Source organism: Ostrea edulis, chromosome 4, assembly GCF_947568905.1.
Source record: "Ostrea edulis chromosome 4, xbOstEdul1.1, whole genome shotgun sequence".
NCBI classification, from domain to species: Eukaryota; Metazoa; Mollusca; class Bivalvia; order Ostreida; family Ostreidae; genus Ostrea; species Ostrea edulis.
In genome coordinates, this window is record NC_079167.1 from 37,951,291 (window position 1) to 37,972,603 (window position 21,313).

Here is a 21,313-nt window from a genome sequence, read left to right on the forward strand (position 1 = left end):
TCAACCGTCCTCGTCGACAATGTATGAACTATTGAGGCATGTGGCCTGTCTAAATACAGTTAATGAAATAAATGACAGCGTACAAAAAGGGATCAAATACTCTAATCACCCATTTACCCATGTTTTTTTTTTTGGTCGTTGCTTTCTTTTAGATGCGTAATCAGATATTGGCTTCATGTTTCTATAAATCATTGATAGGTACCATGTACACATGTCACATATCGTAGCGGTAAACAGGGGTGCATACTCCTCCTAGGCACCTGATCCTACCTCTCGTATATTCAGGTCCGTGTTTCGTCAAGTTTAGAAAACGGAAATCAAACATGAGGTTTATAATTCTGACATCATTTGAGAGAGGGATTGCTGCCCGTCAGATATTATATATTCAAGAGTACTCTAAAAATATGGAATATTTCTTACACTAAAGAAACAAGATATGTTTGTAAAACACTGATGCTCCCGTATGGCTAAACTTCAAGGTCATGGTCATGCGGTCAAAACGTTTGGTAAGAAAAGAAAGGTCTTGTCGCAAGAAATACACATCTGAAATATGAAAACCCTGTCAATAACCGTTCAAAAGTTATGGCCAAGGTTAAGGTTTTTCAAACGAAGATCAAACTCCAAGGTTAAGGGCTACCTAAAGAAAAGAATACACAAATGAAATATGAAAGCCCTAGGACTAACCAATCTGATTAAAATCCTATCTTTGATCCGCTCCGTTCTTGTTATGTAGCTACACAACAATAAAGGAGCGGATCAAAGATCGGCTTTGAATCAAATTGAGGACTAACCATTCAAAAGTTATGGCCAAGGTTAACGTTTTTCAAAAGAAGGCCAATCCCCAAGGTAAAGGTCACAACTTTTGGTACCAAACCAAAGGCCTTGACACAAGGAATACGCATGTGAAATATGAAAGTCCAATAATTATCCATTCAAAAGTTATGGACAAGGCTAAAGTTTTTATTGACAAATAAGACAGACCAAAAACTATATGTCCCCGAATCTCCGATTACGAGGGCTAAAATGTTGTTTTTTTTTTAGTTTTTTTTTTTTTTTTTTTTTAGCAATTTTTAATATATGAACTATTACATCTCATTTCTTTACCTAAGGGACCCTGAAGGTATCAGTCCCTTATTCAGGAGTCATGAATGTCACATTTCGATATAGATTGTTGACAATTTGTATTTAAAAAGTTTTCGGATTTGGTTCCACCCCTATGTTACAAGTACAGACTTCTTGTTCCCCCTAACCCGGAAATGCCATATACTACAGTAAGTAAAACTAAAACAACAGTCAGTCATTATCACAACTATTCATTATATTATCCATTTTATAATGAAATAACAATCATGGCATTAGTGCACGAAGAGAGAGAGAGAGAGAGAGAGAGAGAGAGAGAGAGAGAGAGAGAGAGAGAGACGTGTTTGTGCACTGAACGCATTGTTTTGCTCACATTCTTCCTTAATCAGGTAATTCTTAGACAATAACATTGACATTTCACTTGTGTTAGAAACTAATTGAACTTGATATTCAATGTTGACACTTTTTGAAGGTTACAGGGGCCCTGTAGAATTCTCGGTATCTTGATTGATGTCCCATACATTCACGTCTTTTTCAGATCCGAACTGCTCCTTGGCAGAACATCAGCCGTTTCGTTTTTCATTTTTTTCAACCGATTTATCATCCAATTAGCCTGTAAATATCAAAAGTTTATGTCTCTGTAATATCATGATAAAATTTTGAATTGAACTTTGAATAATTTGACGATCTCGTTAAATACTCACTGACACAAACCAGTAGGAGTTTTCACGGAATATTAGTCTTGACAGAAAGGTCATGGACGACACCGGCGATATTGCATGTAAATGCAAGTGATTCACGGAGGTGAAAGGTGGCCAGTGAAATCCAAATCTAAATGAAAATTGAATTTTTCTAAATACAACAAGTAACACTGATGATATTATATTAAAACATAGCAGCTTGTCCCCAAAAACACTGATGGGTGACCGTTTGGTTTTTTCTTCTTCAGACTAGATGGACGTCACTCTATCAGACCCCCCACCCCACCCCCTTGATAAATGGACGATCAATGGAGTTGTTCACACCCGATGGACGACCGTCTCCAGATCAGCAATCATAGATCTGCAGCTAGCAAAAGAGAGAAGTACATCAAATATAGAATATCACTATATTACCATGATATCCATGGTCGTAAATTTACAGTAAAAGACTGTAGATTTTATCACCGATATTTTCGCGATTGACACTATATTGATAACAAGCATATGTAAACATTTCAAACCACAAAAATAACAATTGTTTATATAAAATTGTTGTAAACATGCAGAATCAAAAAAAAAAAAAAAAAAAAAAAAAAAAAAAAAAAAACCCAAACAAATTAACCAATTAGAAATCACGAATCTAGTATGAACAACGTCTAAAAAACGAATCTTTTCCATCATTTTCTTTCAAATACCTAGATTTCATTATTCAATATTCTAAGCTATTTGGCTGCAGAAAGTATGAACCGCATGTGTCTATCACGATGAAATTAAAATATATGTTAATTGTCATATATTTATGATAATAGTTTTTGATCACCACATGCTAACCATGATTTCTATTTGAAAAATTGCTATGGATTAAAAAAAATATCCATATCGCTATTCCACGATATCATAATTCCGCGAAAATAAAATCCTCGTGAAAAGGACTGAATACAGGGAATGAAAATTCCAATATTATCACCACTATCGCATTTTCTTTCCGTTTGTTAATGTACCGAATTGCACTTTGTCATAATCAAGTATGCAATTTTAACAATAATCAATGTATTTTTGCTCCAACAAAAATGCGGTAGTCATGAAGCTCGATTCTCGATCCCCCCGCTTACCGTAAGGAGTGACCGTTCCTTCAGCAAGCGCCCGGCATTAAAAGGGAAAGTCAGGACCACAACGAAAACTAGCTATATGCTAATTTGTGTTATCCTGGATAAATAAAGGCTATTATTAAGTCACGGGTCTTTCGGATATGTCCTTAAAAACGACAAAGAGCCCTCACTGCTACGGCCGTAAGCGCCATGCTTAGGCCTTCCACCTACAGCTGGTGACGCCTTTACATATTGAAACCAAAGGAGAGAAAAAATCATCGAATGCGATGTTAAAAAAAATATTCAAGCGATGATTTATAAAGAATAATATCAGTGTTTCTAGAAAAGTCATCAGATTTTTTTTTACATGACAGCCCAGCAATTGCTTTCATGGTAAAATATCCAATTAGGACGGTTACGTATTACAACATATGGGCAAAACATATTTCTTTGAATAATATACTAGTAATTCTGCCAGCTTACAATTCACGGTTCATTGAAATTAGCATCAAATTTTATGTAAATGAAGAATAATTTTCTTTGCATACTTTAAAAACGCATTTTCATTTTATGTTCTCCAAACGTATCATTCTTTGGAAACCTTCCGGGTTTTTTTTTTTTTTTTTTTTTTTTTTTTTTTTTACATGCAGAGCTGTAAATTATGCATGACCATTTAAAAAAATTATTCAAAGTAAGAAAACTCAAATACGGACAGGTTTCCATTGTTCGTGCTAAGCATATTGGAAATAAATAATTGCAAAAATATACCATCATAACGCCATTATGCTCCGGCTTATAACGGAGGTTTGTACAAACACCCCCCTAAAATATTACATTCCTGAAACATTTCCTATTTTTAAAAATTCAAATTTAAGAATTAATTGATACAGTTACGTATTACGGATTGCATTTTTGTATAATAGAGAACAAAGAAATGGAAAATACGACAGAAAGAGGGTTAATGAACGTTCATACAAATGTATTTCCCCATGACACTTTAATTAATATGTGTATCAAGATTTCTGTGAGAAGCAAGCAATACGTGCAATAGACCCCTGACCTGATGATAGTGAAACTTAATTATCTGGGTTTTTTTTTTGTTTCCTTGTACATTCTTAAAGGTAATTTTCAAATAATAGTCGTCTACATTTAATGTAAATAGTTTATTTTTAATTTTTTAATTGACCCCTTTTATATATATATATATATATATATATATATATATATATATATATATATATAATGTATATATATAATGTCAGAGAGACACAACGCAGACAACTGTCGAAAACGCCACAGTAGCCTTTACTACTGCACATGAAGTTGGGAACTTTCTGTATAGAATTCTGTGTACTTTAAAGGATCAGTCACAAAAAGACATATCCCAATTCTTTATATTCTATCGAGTCAATTATAAAGAATTTACTGCGAGTCTATTATAAAGAATTTACTGCGAGTCTGTTATAAAAAATTTACTGCGAGTCAATTATAAAGAATTTACTGCGAGTCTATCATAAAGAATTTACTGCGAGTCTATTATAAAGAATTTACTGCGAGTCTATCATAAAGAATTTACTGCGAGTCAATTATAAAGAATTTACTGCGAGTCTATTATAAAGAATTTACTGCACATAGCTTCAAAATTCTCTTCTGGTATTTTCATGATCTCTTGTGAATATACATTTTCACTTTGAATTGACCATTTTAACCAATGTTTATTCATCTTGACTTCCATAGAAAATAGCGAACATTATATAATCTAGTGAAAGTAATACTGCATGCAATATTTTTGTCTATATTTTATTATTCGATTGTATACTGTTGAACGTCCCTTTCGAGAATTTTTCACTCATATAGAGATCTCCCTGCAAAATATAGGCCAATGCTTACGGCCTAAGAGCAGGGAGAGATCTTTATCGTGTCACACCTACTGTGACACGGGACCTCAGTTTTTGCGGTCTTATCCGAAGGCCGCCACATTTAGTCGCCTCTTACGACAATAAAGGGGTACTAAGGACCTATTCTAACCAGGATCCCCACGAATTTTTATTACTCCACCTTTTATCATTTGATCTTCCCATGATACATGAACAACACGTTATCATAGGACTGCCATACTTGTTTGTTTTTATTTAAATTATTTCATAATATACCCAACCGGAACTGATGCATTTTTATGACAGCTTTGGTTCATTTTACATCAAATGCAGAAATATATACATGTAGATAGATAGATAGATAGATAGATATACATGTATTATATTATTTCCAGCTAACGAAAGGTGGATGGGCATACTTTTGAAAATTCAATTCAAACAATGAACTCCTTATAGCATGTTATCTATCTCCACGAATTAGCATTAGATATTATCTCGTTATGAGTTAAGTATTCCTTTAAATCGAGTCAGTTATCTCGTTATTATCAATTTACTCGTTATAACGAGTTAGTATCTCTGTATAACTAATTATCTCGTTATAATAAATTATTTGTCTCGCGATAACGAATATGTTTTCTCGCTCTACCGAGTTACGTATCGTTATAACTAGTTTGTACCTCGTTATATAACGAAATTAGTTTTCTCTTTCAGACGAGTTATCTCGTTATGACGAGTTACAATGCAGTTCTCTCGTTATAACGAGTTCACCATCTCGTTAAAACGAGTTATTTATACGACCAGTTAGTATCTTCGGAAACGTTAAAGGACTTCTTCTTTCAAATTAAAGATATGAAATCATTTAAATCGCCGAAAATGAAGTCAACAAAATATCTAGCTTTATATCTAGACGATTATTTCACGATGACTATTACGGAACACTAGTAGTCGTGGTAAATATGACGAGAAAATGTTCATTTTCGTCGTTCGGAGTGAAAGTAAATTTTATCTATCGTTTTACTAACTAATCGAATTGTACAGTAGTGGTTTGTCAAAATTTTACAGCTAAATTGATATTTGATCGAAAAATAAGCCAGACTAGATTCAGATTCTATCGAAAATATACAAACACAATAAATGTCAATCCACCAATAAATTTTTATTGTTCATGAAAATATACAGAGGCAGGTAGCAGGCAGATATCTGTCAGACACAGAAAATTACTACATGTACTTCATTTTGAAACAATGTATAAATATAAATTTTTCTTTTCTTGACAGAGAAAATTATTACTACATGTACTTCGCTTTAAATTAATGCATGCATTTTTAATTTTCTAGAAATGAGAATGCAAGTCGACCAATCCGACAGTAGCTTGGTTTTATTTCTGTTGTTAAAACATTACGAAAAAGGAACATATATTCAAATAAATTTACAAATTAAAAAAAAAAAATTGATAAAAGTTGATGAACGTTTATATGTATCAATCAAGAAACAATTAAGATTAAGATGGCACCGATTTGTCGATTTAAATGCAATTCGTGAAGTTGACATGGCAAGTTGTTGAGAACAATTATTAAGAAAAAAAAAGAGTTCAATTTCTTTTACTGATGATTTCTTGACCTTTGAATTAATTAAGTACATGTAATTGTTCCATAGCTACATCTTGTTAGCTAATCTTAATTAAATTGCCGTATCTACATTTCAGGAACAAGAGAAAGCCCAGAAACCTTTCCATAAGTTATCTCTTTATAACGACTTCACTGTCATATTATAACGAGTTGGTTATCTCGTTATAACGGGAATAACTATCTCGTTATAACAATTTATCATCTCGCTATCACGAGGTAACTATCTCCTTACAATGAGTTAATTACCTTCTTATATACCGTGATAACTTACCCGTTATAAAGTGTGATGAGTGACTTAGCGTGCACATGTTAAACTATAGACTAGGGCGGAAGTATAGTTTACGCATGTCTAGTCAACTAATACGAATTTTAGTTTAACTCAGAAGTGAAAATATGGTCGTCTACAATAGACCGGGGTGGAAATTTTATCAATTCTGGATGTCCTTTCGATGACAATGTTGCAGAAGTAAGGATGTACCAGCATTTACCGAAATACCACAGCTGCTTTTTCGATATCCCTCGGGAAAATGTCACGATCACGAATTATATAGATCTAATTTTAAAACATTGCTTAATTACAAACATGGAGCTCGCTTTCTTAGTGGAGAAGGGTTGCCTTAGATTTCGATAATTGCATTTTACTACGCTGTGGGCAAGAGTTAATTGTAAAACAAAGGCCTAAATGAGTGTAATCGGACTAGCATTTTGCCTAGATAATCGAAAACATTCATCTCTTTGCAATTTCTGTAATATAAATATTTCAGTTTACCTTGAAAACATTCAGGAGTAAAGAGGAAACTAAAATTTTAAAACATTTAAATGATCCTAAGAGTTTAGCCCCAATCCCTGACCTAGGGGTCATGAAATTAAAATCTTCATGCTTCTCATGATAATGCATGAAATATATCTGCTAAATGTATATGGATAAAGGTTTTTAAAAAGGTTTCAATATATATATATATATGATCTTATTCCAATCATAGGGTCTGTGAACCCCTGAGAATTGACCAATAATTCAGAATGCCTACATTATAACTATGCAATCACGTTGTCTTCTAAATGTAAAGAATGTGCTTTATGTAAAGTTTTGATCGGAGATATTAACCATAAAATCACAATTTTGTTCTACACCTTAATTGCATAGATGGCAGTGGCGGATTTAGAGGGGGTTACACTCCTTTGGTCGTATATTTTAAACAAAAATGGTCCCGTTTTCACTCCCCCTTTTTTCTGGACGGAAAAGGTACAAACTTGGGTCGTATTCTCCACCCTTTGACAATTTTCTGGATCTGCCCCTGGATGGTATTAACCAGATTTGGAAAAAAGAAATTTTTAGTCTATAAGTAACAAGAAAGGATATCGGTAACCCCATATATCATAATTTATATGAAATTTAATAGTGTCTAGGTGTCTTAACTGTTCGTGACTTGTCATGTTTACAGTGGTACTGATGGAATAAACCGGAACCGACGGTGTGACGTCATAAATTAAACTTTAATGACCGCTCTCTTAGCGGCGGGTAATTTAAAATAAATTATAGATTAATATTGATTTAATCGTTAAGCAAGAATTTTTGTTGTTAAAGACTGTGATTTACGATATCAGTAAATAATACTTTATTCATAAAAGCAACGATGTGGTTAGGGTTGTCTTAGTTTCTTTTTAAGAAATAAGACATCTTTTTGGAGTGTCATATCCCAATGATGCCAATATAAAGATACCTTATTTCTAATATTTATATTTCTAGTTTGACTTGTATTCTTATCGAGCTTCCATACTTATGCAAAAGATGATCGAAATACACAAGATATAGTTCGTTAGATTTTTATCGAATAAATAATTGGGAACAATACATAAGCGAATATAAAATATAAATGTTTAATTTAGAATGAATAAAAAGGACGAAAAAGGTGTAAAATGAAGGTAATTTAGAGCGTCAAGTCAACTCCATTGAAGAAAAGAACTGAGTAACTTCATCCGTGATGTAATTTGGTCGATCGGCGATGAAGAAACTGTAGCGTTGGCCTACTTGAAGTTGAAATCACAGTTGTTGAACACAGATTTCGATAGAAATTCAGAGGACCTGAGAGAATTGACGGAGGATAGATGGATCAAGTTAACGTTAAGCTCTTGGTCAGGGTTTTTGCAAGTTTTGGAGAACAACGCCATGGTCATCGTTATGACTCGTGGTTGTACGATCAGACAGATTGAGACTACGTGCAGGTAGGTTGCTTCTGGCTTGACCTACGACATCCAGAAATAGTCCTTTACGAAAGAAAGTATTGTTTCCATTATCAATACAAAATCAGAAAAGATGAGACCAAGCTTTATTTCAAGACGAGTACTGCACAAACTCTGCAGAGCTGTTGACCGACAGATATTATCAGTAAAAGAAACAAATTTCACGTATATTAAGACACATACACATGTGACAATGTATTAAAACGGACATCACGGATACATTAATAAGTACATTTAGTTGAGATAAACATATATCATAGTTTGCACACATCACAAATTCAATTTGACTAAAGCTGACACCATAGATGCACTAGTTGGTGCATGTTAATAACTTAAGAGAGGTGGGATCAGGGTGCCTAGGAGGAGTAATCATCCCCTGTCGACCGGTCACACCCGCCGTGAGACTATATCCTGATCAAGTAAATGGAGTTATCCGTAGTCAAAAGATGTTATTAACTTCGGAAAAATTTTGTGATTTCAAAATTAGAAATTCTATAAAATGTTTGAGAAATCCACATTTGATTTACACTACTCCTCGTATATGTTGTGGCAAAATACGCCTGACGTTTCTACTTCACGGGGACGTCTCCATATGAGTGAAAAATTCTCGAACGAGACGTTGCACAAGATACAATCAATCAATCAATCTACTTCACGGCAGTTAAAAGATTTGGTCAGGATTATATAAAACATTGATTTTAAAACACGTACACACATTGGGAACTTGCTTAAACTTAGGTGCGAATTTTCAGGTCATGCCTCGGGGACACACGGGGAATTTAACAGTCGCAATAGAGTTTAAACGTTTGTTGTACGAACTATAAAACCCCACCTTGGCACAAAACTTTCAGAACCAGTGACCTTGAACTTTGGCAGAGGCTATCCTGTACTCTGGTTTGTTGATGTATTTGAGTGAGGAATAATTTTGTTTGTTTGTTTCAGGTTATGTGTCTTTTCGATAATTTTTCATGCATATTGAGACGTCACCAGCTGTAGGTTAAATGCCACAAATTTAAACCTATAAAACGCAGGCAGGGGCCGTAGCAATGAGGGTATATGGTCATGTCAAGGCCTCTCATGACACGCAACCTTGGTTTTTTAAAAGGTTTCATTCAAAATACCCACTACCCTCACTTCTAAATACTGGGCGTTTGGCGAAGCAGTCCATAGCAATATTTTACATCTTTGCTTTAACGCTGCAAAGATACGATTTTTTTTCTCAATCCCAAGACCTTCCAGCCATCAAGAAATTTAGAGAAATAATGCATTTCACTATATGAGCCATAGAGCAGTCCTAGAACCAGAATCTAAGTATTTGAAAATTCTTTTCAATACATACAACTCTCCATTCAAATTCAATTTTTAGGATCATAGTCTCTCGGTGCGATGGTGAGAATTTCTGGGAAATACATGCTGGAGTTCCTCATTGACAATGTCTTCGTAGTCTTTGGTGATCTGGTCTTTCAACAGTCTGTTGGAATTCCCATGAGCACGAATTGTGCTCCTTATTTGCTGACCTGCTTTTATATTCTCACCAGGCAGAATTTGATCCAATGCCTCCATACGAGAAGAAAAAAAATTCTTGCTTTAGCCTTCAACGCAACATTTAGATATATCGACGATGTTTTATCTATTAACAATACGGCGTGGGGGCGGTTCTTTGGATAAGACCGAAAAAATCGAGGCCCCGTGTCAACAGTAGGTGTGACACGTTATAGATTCCTCCCTGCTCAAAGGCCGTAAGCGCCGAGTATGGACCTAAATTTTTCACCGGCAATGGTGACGTCTCCATGTGAGTGAAAAATTCTCGAGAGATACGTTAATCAGTATACACTCAATCAATCTATGAACAATAATCATTGTATAACTGTAATGTAAATGTTATATCATAGGGTTCCAACAAACAGCTTAAACACTCATTACTTTGTATTTCTGTAATGTAAATGTTACCATATACACGTTTAGCGTTCCAACAATCCGCCAAAATTACATTTACTACTTTTGTTACCATACCGAAACAACGATACATTCGTCATAAAAGAACGAGGAAGATTGCTTACTCTTAAAACCAAAAGGATCCGCACTGACTACCGTTAATAAAAAACAGAGACAAAAATATAATTAAAATATAATTAAAAGTGTAATTAAAAATCAGATTAGCAATGACAGCATGAGTGTGGTTGTGCGTCACCTTTCCCTTGCATCGTTGTCAATCAAGATTGAAATGTCCACAAAAACACAAAAAAGGGTAAAAATCAGAGGGTTTTAGAATAAGCCAGTCTCCCGTACTCAACTGACATTACGCATTCTCAAAAGTTGTTGTCACCTTATTAATTTTGACATTCTGTAATTTATATTTATCTTCCGCATATTCAAAGTCAGTGATTGAATTTTTTTTAATAATGAATGCAAATTCGTTAATTACCATTTGATAACACCATTGCGATAGGAATTATATCTGACAGGAGATTGTCTGTTGACCTTTAATGTGTGGACAATATTTGTCCTGCGTGTCAAAGAGAAATAAAAACTGGAGATCACTACAAGCATGGGAAAAATTACTCAATTAATATAATGTAAATACTAATTAACGGTATACAACATGGTGTAATTTTAATTGTTATTTGACTCACTGGTTTTCACACACTTTCAGTAATTTCTGGACGCGCTGGGTTTCTGAAGTTCATGAAATTAAATGGATCATAGCCGTGAAAAGAGCGACAACTTCTCACTGGTTCTCATTTCTAAAAGTTTATTACATGCAAGTTAGAATACAAGCGCACTGAAGCCGATATCAAGCCTTGGTAACTGAATATTCGACAATTCAATCGGATCAAATACGTTACACGTTTAAATTTTGCAGTCACTGACAACTGATTTTTATTGCACATAAATAAACATAAAGCAACCAGCTCCTGCCTCAATAAAAGTCAATTCCTGTGCTGATTATCATTTCTAACCACAACCCTTTACTTTGTTTCAGTTACTGGTAAAGATCTAAAGACACAACACGGAAGCTGATGGTGTAATAGCGCAGATTTACCGCATTCCTCTGGGTCGTCCATCATATTATTCTTTCGTCTACACTGTGCGTATTTTTAACCTTGCACGTCTTTATCTTGTACATTGTTCATCAACTGAATCGCATTACGTCAGCTGTCAATACATTTGTACCGCTGATGATATTCTGAATACGAACATGGTGGCCAGTTTCCTCAAAATCGAATAGGGGAAAATTTGTATAGGTTTTTTTTGTTTTTTTTTATCAGTCACAATTTGTGGTATCATAGGAAACAGACGTGACAAATCACAATCTTGTTCTATTTGAGACGATCTCCGGGGGCATGGCTTGAAGAGATTTGATTTACATTATATTGCGATACTTGTAAATTGCAAACAAATTGCATCTCATCTATTTTAAAACGGAATACCAATATATTTTTCCCTGAGTAGATACAAATCTTACCAAAGCCTTTCTGAGCTGTTATAATTGTAAAACGAAAGCAGACAAGACCCAAATAAAGATGTTTTAAAAAAAGGGGGGGGGGGAACTCGCACCTATTCTTTCAGAAATCCATATATTGAATACTCGAGCTTCACGCATTCTATTTTTTTTCCTTACTAGTTAATGATCGTTAGAGTAAAATCCAATACTAGTATTTTAGTCGAGTGACATGCATTTCTACATTTACTATTTGCCCTGTTCGAAGGATTAAAATGTCCTTACATGTACAATTTACCCCTTGTAATGCTGTGAAATAAACGAAAACAAAATTTATAACACAACGTAAGTCTTTCGGCGTAATCGAATAATTTACGGTATTTTATTTTATCTGCATTTTTTTTCTGCGCCGTAAATCTACGGTTTTTGTAAGGGGTGGATCTGTAGCTCTCTGCTCTGTCCCAATATTTCTTTCCAGAGAGCTACAGTTCTGCAGCTAGAGCTTCAAATATTTATCGCTCAAACGAAAATTTCATACTACTACTAGTGACCTTCACCTAGTCTAAAAGAACATCAGATAAAATAAAATACCGTATAATTCGTTTTGGGTAAACGATGTTGGGTAAATATGGCTTCGAATCGCAGTTTGCATTTGGTTTGCGCTCAAAAGTTTTATCGATGATATTTATAAAAGACTGATTATGGCAACTGAGCATGATAGCCATGTATCTGAGTTTTTCCAAATATTTTAGCTTTCGTCTTTGCTAAGAATCTAAAATCTTTCCAAATTCTTTTTAGCTTATTTAATCATTCTTTGTTACACACCATGTTCCTTTAAGATATATTTTTGATGATTTCTTTTCAGATCCCATGTGCTCGATCTCTAACTGTTCTGTAAAAAAAAATGTAAAACTTGTGATACTAGTATACTGATCACTAGAAATTCCTTTAGTAGCAATCTAATCGGACGTAGTTTCTGTATCAAAACTTTTGATAATTTGACTTGTAAATCTTAAAAGTTGTCTACGCTATCGAGTGTAACCCATGTGGTTTAATTTATGTGGGAGAAACTAAGGGTTCACTTAATAAAAGAATATCGGGGCACACATTTCAAATAAATAATGGTGACAACTAACTTCAATTCACCTGACCAATCCATGTTGTCCATGAAGGTAAGGATTTTGGAAAAAAATTACCATCACATAAACAATCCAAAATTAAGTGCCCCTTTTCGTAGATAACGAGAGGATGACTGGGTCAGGACTGTAGGTACTGCATTTGCATAAGGATGCAATGGTAATGTATATGATGTGGGAAATATGACTGGTCCACAAGGAAAGAACGTGAATGTGATGGGACTCTTTCTCAATACTCAAAGACGGAAACACAGTCATGGACATTGTTCATATAAAAGGCCAAATATCAATGATGTAACGTTTGGTTCACTTTTACCTTACGTCAACAGACAATTAGGTCCACATCATATTCGCACAAAACTTTACTCTGTTCCATTGCGAGTTTTACATACGTTATTTGAAGAAGCCACAGCTAGTCTCTACTTCGATAATTCCACTTTTGGTAATTGTACGTTTTCTCCAAGTGCCCTTTCAAAAGACAAAATTCTTCAAAACCATGCTTCAGTTTTAGACGCATTTAATATCCCAGTCAATGTGTCGGATTGATATGAGTTACCGTACCTATACTGGATTCCTAAACTTCATAAAAACCCTTACAAACAAAGATACATTGCTGGATCCAGTAAGGGTTCTACCAAGCCCCTATATTTGCTCCTTACGAAAATATTAACAGTTGTGAAGGAGAAACTTGAAATCGCAAAACTTTTCTCAAATCTTCAACACCAAAACATAAGACATTTCAACCATTCCTCGCAATGAATTAAAGACTAGACTTTTTGACATCATAGACAGTTGATTCAACAAAAATGGGAAAAGGAAATATTCGTATCTGCAGGGATAGACATTAACATTTGATCCCACTTGCCCTTCGGGCAAGTGTACTCGAACTTTTACTTGTCCGAATGAAAAAGTTAGTCGTCTGAAATTATTTAGACTCTAATACGCCTATCAACCAGTAATTCTGATTATCTATTAATAGCTAAGTTTTTGCTTCTTTAGAATGGTTTTCCCTCTTTCAAGTTTCCCTTCTTCCCCAATGTAAGAGGTTATAGCTATGAATTACGCCATACAAGTTGCATTATTGTAGTTGGAGGAATTTGATGAAAAAATGTCATTGAAAGTTACGGGTAAAAGTTTTACAAAGATCTATGTAGGAAAATAGATCTTTTCACCACAAAAGAACAAACAAGGAAAGTAACATGGGGCAAAGTTTTAATACATGTACATGTATTTGATTCAAATGATCAAAGTTTTATTTCAATTAAAAAGTTTCAAAAGTGTAACAAATCAGTTTTTCTTCAATAACTCAATAAAATATCCATGGATGCTAGCGATTCTGTAAATTGTATCACTTTTTGACATCACAGACAGTTGCTTCTTTGACAAAAATGGAAAACGGAAATATTCACATCTAGTGACCAGTCATCCAAAAAATTTTGTTAAACACCACTCTGATTCTACACACAAGTACTCTGAAAATGAAATTTTAAAAATGCTGGAGTTCCTCATGGACAATATCTTCGTGGTCTTTAGTGATCAGATCTTCCAACAGTATGTTTGAATTCCCATGGGCACAAATTGTGCTCCTTTGTTAGCTGAACTGTTTTTATATTTCCATGAAGCATAATTTATTCAAAAACTTCTACGTGAGAAGAAAAACATATCTTGCTGTGGCCTTCAATTCGACATTTAGATATATCGACGACGTTTTATTTATTAACAATAATACATATAATTTTCATTCATATGTCGATTCGATATATCCCCGTGAACTCGAAATAAAAGACACCACAGAGTCGTCCACTTAGATATTTTATTGAAAGTAGATATTAACGGCAAACAACTCAAACTTTTTTTTTACGAACGGGATGATTTCAGCTTCTCCATCGTCAACTTCCCATATTTATGTAACAATATTCCATTATCACCTGGATATGGTGTTTATCTCTTAACTGATTCGATACGCAAGAGCTTGTTCTTCGTATTGTCAGTTTTTAAATCGAGACAGGCTACTGACAAACAAGTTGATGGTGCAGGAGTTTCAACAGTCTCGTTTAAAGTAAGAATTTCGAGGATTCTGTGGTCGTTATAACAATCTAGTTTGCCAATACAACCTACCATTGAGTCAAATGCTGTCTGACGTGTTTCATACCGATTGTTAGGACGTTCTTGGCGCGCGGGTTTTAACTGCGGATGGCTCCGTTTGCCTGATCAAGATATATGACTTACGGCGGGTATGACCGGTCGGCAGGGGGTGCTTGCTTCTCCTAAGCACTTGATCGCATCTCTGGTGTGTCCAAGGGTCCGTGTTTGTCTAACTCTCTGTTTTGTATTGCTTATATGAGTTATGAGATTGATCACTGTTCGTTATCTTCACTTTCACTCACTCTTATTATGTTATCTGTGTTTTTGATATTGTGAACATTTATTTTAATGTCATAAATATGAGGTTCATATTTTGTTTGTTCTTTATAGCCTCTAATGCGAGTAATATACATTTTGTTTTTCTCATACTTATTTCACCTCTAGAAACATTATCAAACTTCTTAATAATTTAAATTTTCTCTTTAAAGAATCTTAGATATTTTATTGGAAAGGTGCTATTATCAGCAGGTTGTGTATATCAAATGTCTTTTTCCATGTTTTATTTAGTTTAACGACTTCTTATGTTTCTTGCATTATATTCTTTGCACTCAAATACAATCAACAACGGAAACATTGGACATCCTTGTATAATTCCTCTTTTCCTTTTACAATTTAAACTCTCAATTATGTCACATCCATCACAATTCTAGATGATAGAAACCATGATCTTCTAAACAGAGAATTTCCTCCGACATATAAATCTATGCATGAACACGAGATAACTATTTATGTTATACCCACCAATAAAGTAATACACTCAGATCGCATCAGTCACAAAATATTATAATTCTATAAAGACACTTTTCCAAAACCGTTTATGATCAAAAACATTTGCTGGAAATAAGCTCATATTCCATTAACCAAGAACGATTACTCTTCTATCACTTAGAACTATAGGCAAGTTTCTTTGTTGAGTGGTATAAATAAAATGTTTGAACGAATTATTTTTATTGAGACAATTTTTATGAATATCAAACAAGTTTTATTTTACCAGGTCACTCTACAGTGTACAATGTATCAGGTTTCAGAAACATACCACTCTGTGTTGAAAAGTACATGTATTGACGATGGCAAATACTCCTGAGCGGTTTTTTGTGAATTATCTGAGATCTGTGACAGGGTCCTCCAATCTTAAAATGAACTATATGAACACCCGCGCAAGCGCGGGCAAATAAATAGCCTCGTACTGACTTAGATCCGCCAAGTCGTGTCCACCACTTTACTCTCTCTCTCTCTCTCTCTCTCTCTCTCTCTCTCTCTCTCTCTCTCTCTCTCTCTCTCTTTACAGGATATCTTGTCGAAAAGAAGATTTTAATTAATTTCACGATAATTACTAAAATTCAACTATAGCTTACGGACTTCACCTCATACATGTATATGAAATAATACCAAAGTGCAAACAAGCAATAACTCTGCATGGGGCATGCGTTTCAGAGTTTCTGGAAATTTATATACGGCTGATTCAAGACTAAAATGACGGATTGAAAAAACGATAAAGCGTATTTTATTTCAATTTATCGAAAAATCTTGAAATTAATTTCTTTTGTAAAATCAAAATCAAGCATCGATAAACATAACCATTATTTACGGATTTCATTTTTTAAAAATCGCAGTGGCCTAGATTCGTCAAAGCGTGTCCATCCCTTTACTCTTTTTATTGCTATTTCTGAGTAATTCATAAATATAAAAAAGAATGCAGGTTTTTAATTAATTCTACGATACCTACTAATCAAGTAAAATTCAATTATAGTTTACAGAATCCACCTCCTATATGAAACAGTATTAAATAGAATTAATTCACGGATTCCCCCAAAGTTTTGTTTTTACGTTTAATGATCAAAATCTACTGTCTAGGGTTTCACAAAAAATTGAGACAGAAGCTCAGTATAGAGAGTTTATTATTTGTTATGTAAACAAATATTAAGGTATGTTATTGTTTTCAAATATTGAAAATGTATGGTTATCGATCTTAAATTCATGATACATATCACATTTCAAGTATCTTTTCAGTAAAACGTGCCATTTAAAAGTTTTTAAAGGTACAAGCAGGAACTCTAGGGCAAATGTTTTGGAGTTTATTACAAAATTTATTCATTTATAAGTATAGATTGAAATAATGGCCTTATCATGGAATGATTTAATAACAGAAACCAAAATGTTATATATAGAAACTTATTTTCTTCTAGTGGACACATGTATGAAAACTGGAGTTCCCCAGGGATCATTTCCTAGGCCACCATTATTTTTGGTGTATGTAAATGATGTTGCTCAAAACATGACATCTATTTCAAGATTATATGCGGATGATCATACCTTACATCAATGTTAAGAAAATGTTAGTAACCACATTTTCACTATTTCTTATTATCTCCCTTTTGGGGAAAAAGTGTGACCCTTGATTCGAATAATTTTGAAACACTTTACCAAGGATGTTTTACGACAAATTTGGTTGAAATTGGCCCTGTGATTCTGGAGAAGTCGAAAATGTTTATAGTTTACAGACAAACGGACATACGTAGAGACAGACGGACGCCGAAAAGCCCACTTGAGCTTATAGCTTAGGTGATGCTACGTGCCGTAGTAATTACGTGAGATTGTATCATTTCTGAAGTTATAACATATCAAGTATATTCTTAAACTATTCATCCAATTCATCCAGAAATATAGGTCAATTGCAGCATCTGATGAAGCAAATTCATCTGAATGTATCCTTAAAGGTTTCATGTAGGTAAATTTCATCAATATATAATATAATAGTTACTATAAATGACTGTATCGGCTCACAAAAATATAGGTCACGACAGTGTCTGAAACAATTTAAATGTTTGCATTATTTCAAGTATAATACGTAGTTCACTTAGAATACTTGTCAGAATGAAATCTTTACAATTCTAGAACATTCATATTGCACTTGGTTCCCTGGGAATGAACCTGCTATCAAAACATTTACTTGCGCACTCATTCGGAAACGTTCCAATGACAAGAAAGCGTAACAGGTGCCCGAATTTTCTTTAGAACGTTCGCATTGGCACGCTAAAAACCTTGACCTAAGTGCTACAGCCCTGAGCCCTACGCACATTTCTCAATTTGTGATACTTCGCCTTTACAGCTGGTGATGTCTCAATATAAGTGAAAAGTATACAATAATAATCAACCAAAGCAAAATGAGTATGTATATACATGGACACATGTATTTCACTTTCATGAGAATTATAGAATCTCTGCTCTGCAAACTTTTTAGACGTCATGTTTTTGTGCTTCTTACATGCACATGTGCATAACATCTAATCAAAATCTAGCATTATAACCAATTGTATTGAATGGTAGCAGTTATAAAGTTTGTGTTGCTTTTTATTTGTGAGATATGAGGCAGAAGAACAGTCACCTGACTAGTTCCTCTCCACTGATAGTACCCGAGTCCTTCTACACTGACCGTACCCGATCCCTTCTACACTGACCGAGCCCGATCCCTTCTACACTGACCGTACCCGATCCCTTCTACACTGACCGTACCCAATCCCTTAAACACCTACCATACCCAATTCCTTCTTCACTGACCATACCCGATCCCTTCTACACTGACCGTACCCGATCCCTTCTACACTAACCGATCCCGACTGCACTGACCGTACCCGATTCCTTCTACACTGACCGAATCCGATCCCTTCTACACTGACCGTACCCGATCCCTTCTACACTAACCGATCCCGATCCCTTCTGCACTGACCGTACCCGATTCCTTCTACACTGACCGAATCCGATCCCTTCTACACTGTCCTTACCCCAATTTCTTCTTCACTGACCGAATCCGATTCCTTCTGCACTGACTGAACCTAATTCGCGGTCCCAGTTAGTCATCATCTTTGAGTAATAAATGTTGATGTCCTTGCAAATATGGGACAATGTAGAGGCGCATGCATATTTCTGCTAACAAGGAAGCGTATTAACCTTTTATTACATTTTTTTCTACGTCCATGTGCATTTTTAATAGCATGAACTCGTTCAATCATTTTTTGTTCACCAAAAGCGATGAAGAACCAAAAATAATATTGAAATACCATGTCCGCGAACGTTAAAATCCTGTCATTGGAGCCTGGATTCCACGTCATTTTCAGTTTGTCATACTGTCAATCAACCAAATGCAATTAAAAACAGTTGCTTTTTTATATTCTGTCATTTTGTTGTCCGCAGATCTACCGCATCTGACATATTACTATTATTTAAGCTGGTTGTAAATATCTTCCTTGTATAAAGATGCTGAATAATTAATTGCCTCCATTCCGCATACCTGAAGTTCTTTGGTTTTTACTGGGTTTATTTTTAATCTGTTACCACCGCCGTTTTTTATGGGTTGCGAAATATGTGGTCAGACCGTGTAAACTAGACTATTATTTCGTGGTATCTTACTGTAAATGATGGCTTTTAATTCTGCGAGATGATGCCATTGTATTTACCGCGAGGCATGCATATGTTTCGAGAATTGCTATGAAAAAGCTATGAGTTGTCTCCCGTTTCTTGCAATCTTAATAGCTTTGTAAGTTAGTTATCGCCTGGTGTATCTTTGAACAGACGTAAAATCCATGAGATGTTCAATTAACACTCTGCTGTCAACAAATTCTTTCTCAATTTGTTTTCAACCCTTATGGCGAAAATGTCGGTATCGATTCTAATTAAAATTAAGTGTTAGATGTGCTTTCATACTCTCTAGTTTTAATTAGATTGATCGGTATCGATGGTGCAGCCGATTTCCGAAAGCGTATAAAATCCTGAGACAACCTTATATAGGTCAGGAATTTTTTGAAGTAGGGGAAAGTCCTTTTGAATTATTTATAGATGGTTTGCTTCGCGATGTCAGTATCGCAAAAGAATTTGGAAAATAATTCACAAATTTGAAACTTATGTTTATTTTGAACTGAGTATTATATCAAAATCCCATCTATGCTTGTTGATTCTATGCTACTACGTAAAAACTGCACGTTATTAAGAAAATGTCATTGAACCTTATTATAATAAACTTGTATAAATGTACGAAAGGTGAAGATAACGAACAGTGATCAATCTCATAACTCCTACAAGCAATATAAAATAGAGAGTTGGGCAAACACGGACCCCTGGACACACTAGAGGTGGAATGAGGTGCCTAGGAGGAGTATATCCCCTGTATAAATCGATATCTACGAGAACTCTTGTTTTGCATTGATAAGATCTGGGGTAATCACGCGTAAATAAAGTCTTCGCGAATAAAACGTGATTTATAATATCTACATTTTTTTTTTATAACAGATGTATGCCTTTTGACTCCGTTACCCCCGACGTTCTTTTATAATGGCTCTATTTCATACACGTCGAACGTTATAGAGACATGGGGATAAAAATACATAGCAAACACGACCTTCGATAAAAATACTACAAAATGCAGTGAAGAAGAAGCAAGCTCAAACTGACACGTGTCTCTAACCTTTAACCTCTATAGATTAAAGTGATCTCTCAATTAAGTAAAACCATGAAAACGCATGCAATACTATATAAATCAGGAAAACACGTCAGGAAACCCCAAATATTCGAGACATACTAGCCTTGAATTAAAACAAAGCCCAATATCAAATTTATCTTGTAAAGATTTTTATTGGCATTTACAAAGATAACAAAATGGCAAGACACATTGACATTCATTTAGAAAAACATTTCTCTGCCCTTGAACATGTTGCAATGAAGCATCATTTCAATACAAACTGATCCATAGATGTTTAGCCCATAATAAATTATCATACAAAATGAAAATTCAAAGTTCACCAAAGTGCAACATTTAAGAAATGTCCTTCGGTCTTTAAAAGTATATACGATAATATATAGCGGGCCTCTTCACACCTGGATATTGAATAGAGCGCTACTGAAAAACATTTCTTATATTTGCATTTTCATCATTTCAATTACATTTTCATAAGAAACCCGTGTTGTACCTTTTAGGTCAAGTG

The 21,313-nt window shown here is 34.6% G+C and overlaps 1 protein-coding gene across 2 annotated transcripts in view; it reads right to left on the reverse strand.

Annotated features, from left to right (window-relative positions):
* Positions 1 to 1,296: 1,296 nt before the first annotated feature.
* Positions 1,297 to 21,313, reverse strand: part of LOC125671367 (adenosine 5'-monophosphoramidase HINT3-like) — a 41,938-nt gene continuing 21,921 nt past the window's right edge. Inside the window, exons 4-5 of one of the 2 annotated variants that reach the window (XM_048907016.2) lie at positions 1,785 to 1,911; positions 1,297 to 1,693 (exon numbers count right to left, since the gene is read on the reverse strand). In XM_048907016.2, coding sequence (XP_048762973.1) covers positions 1,604 to 1,693; positions 1,785 to 1,911 — 217 coding nt within the window. In that variant the 3' untranslated portion in view covers positions 1,297 to 1,603. Of the gene's footprint in view, positions 1,694 to 1,784; positions 1,912 to 14,388; positions 14,666 to 21,313 lie in introns of those variants that run through there. The other variant, XM_056162554.1, reaches the window with a different exon arrangement.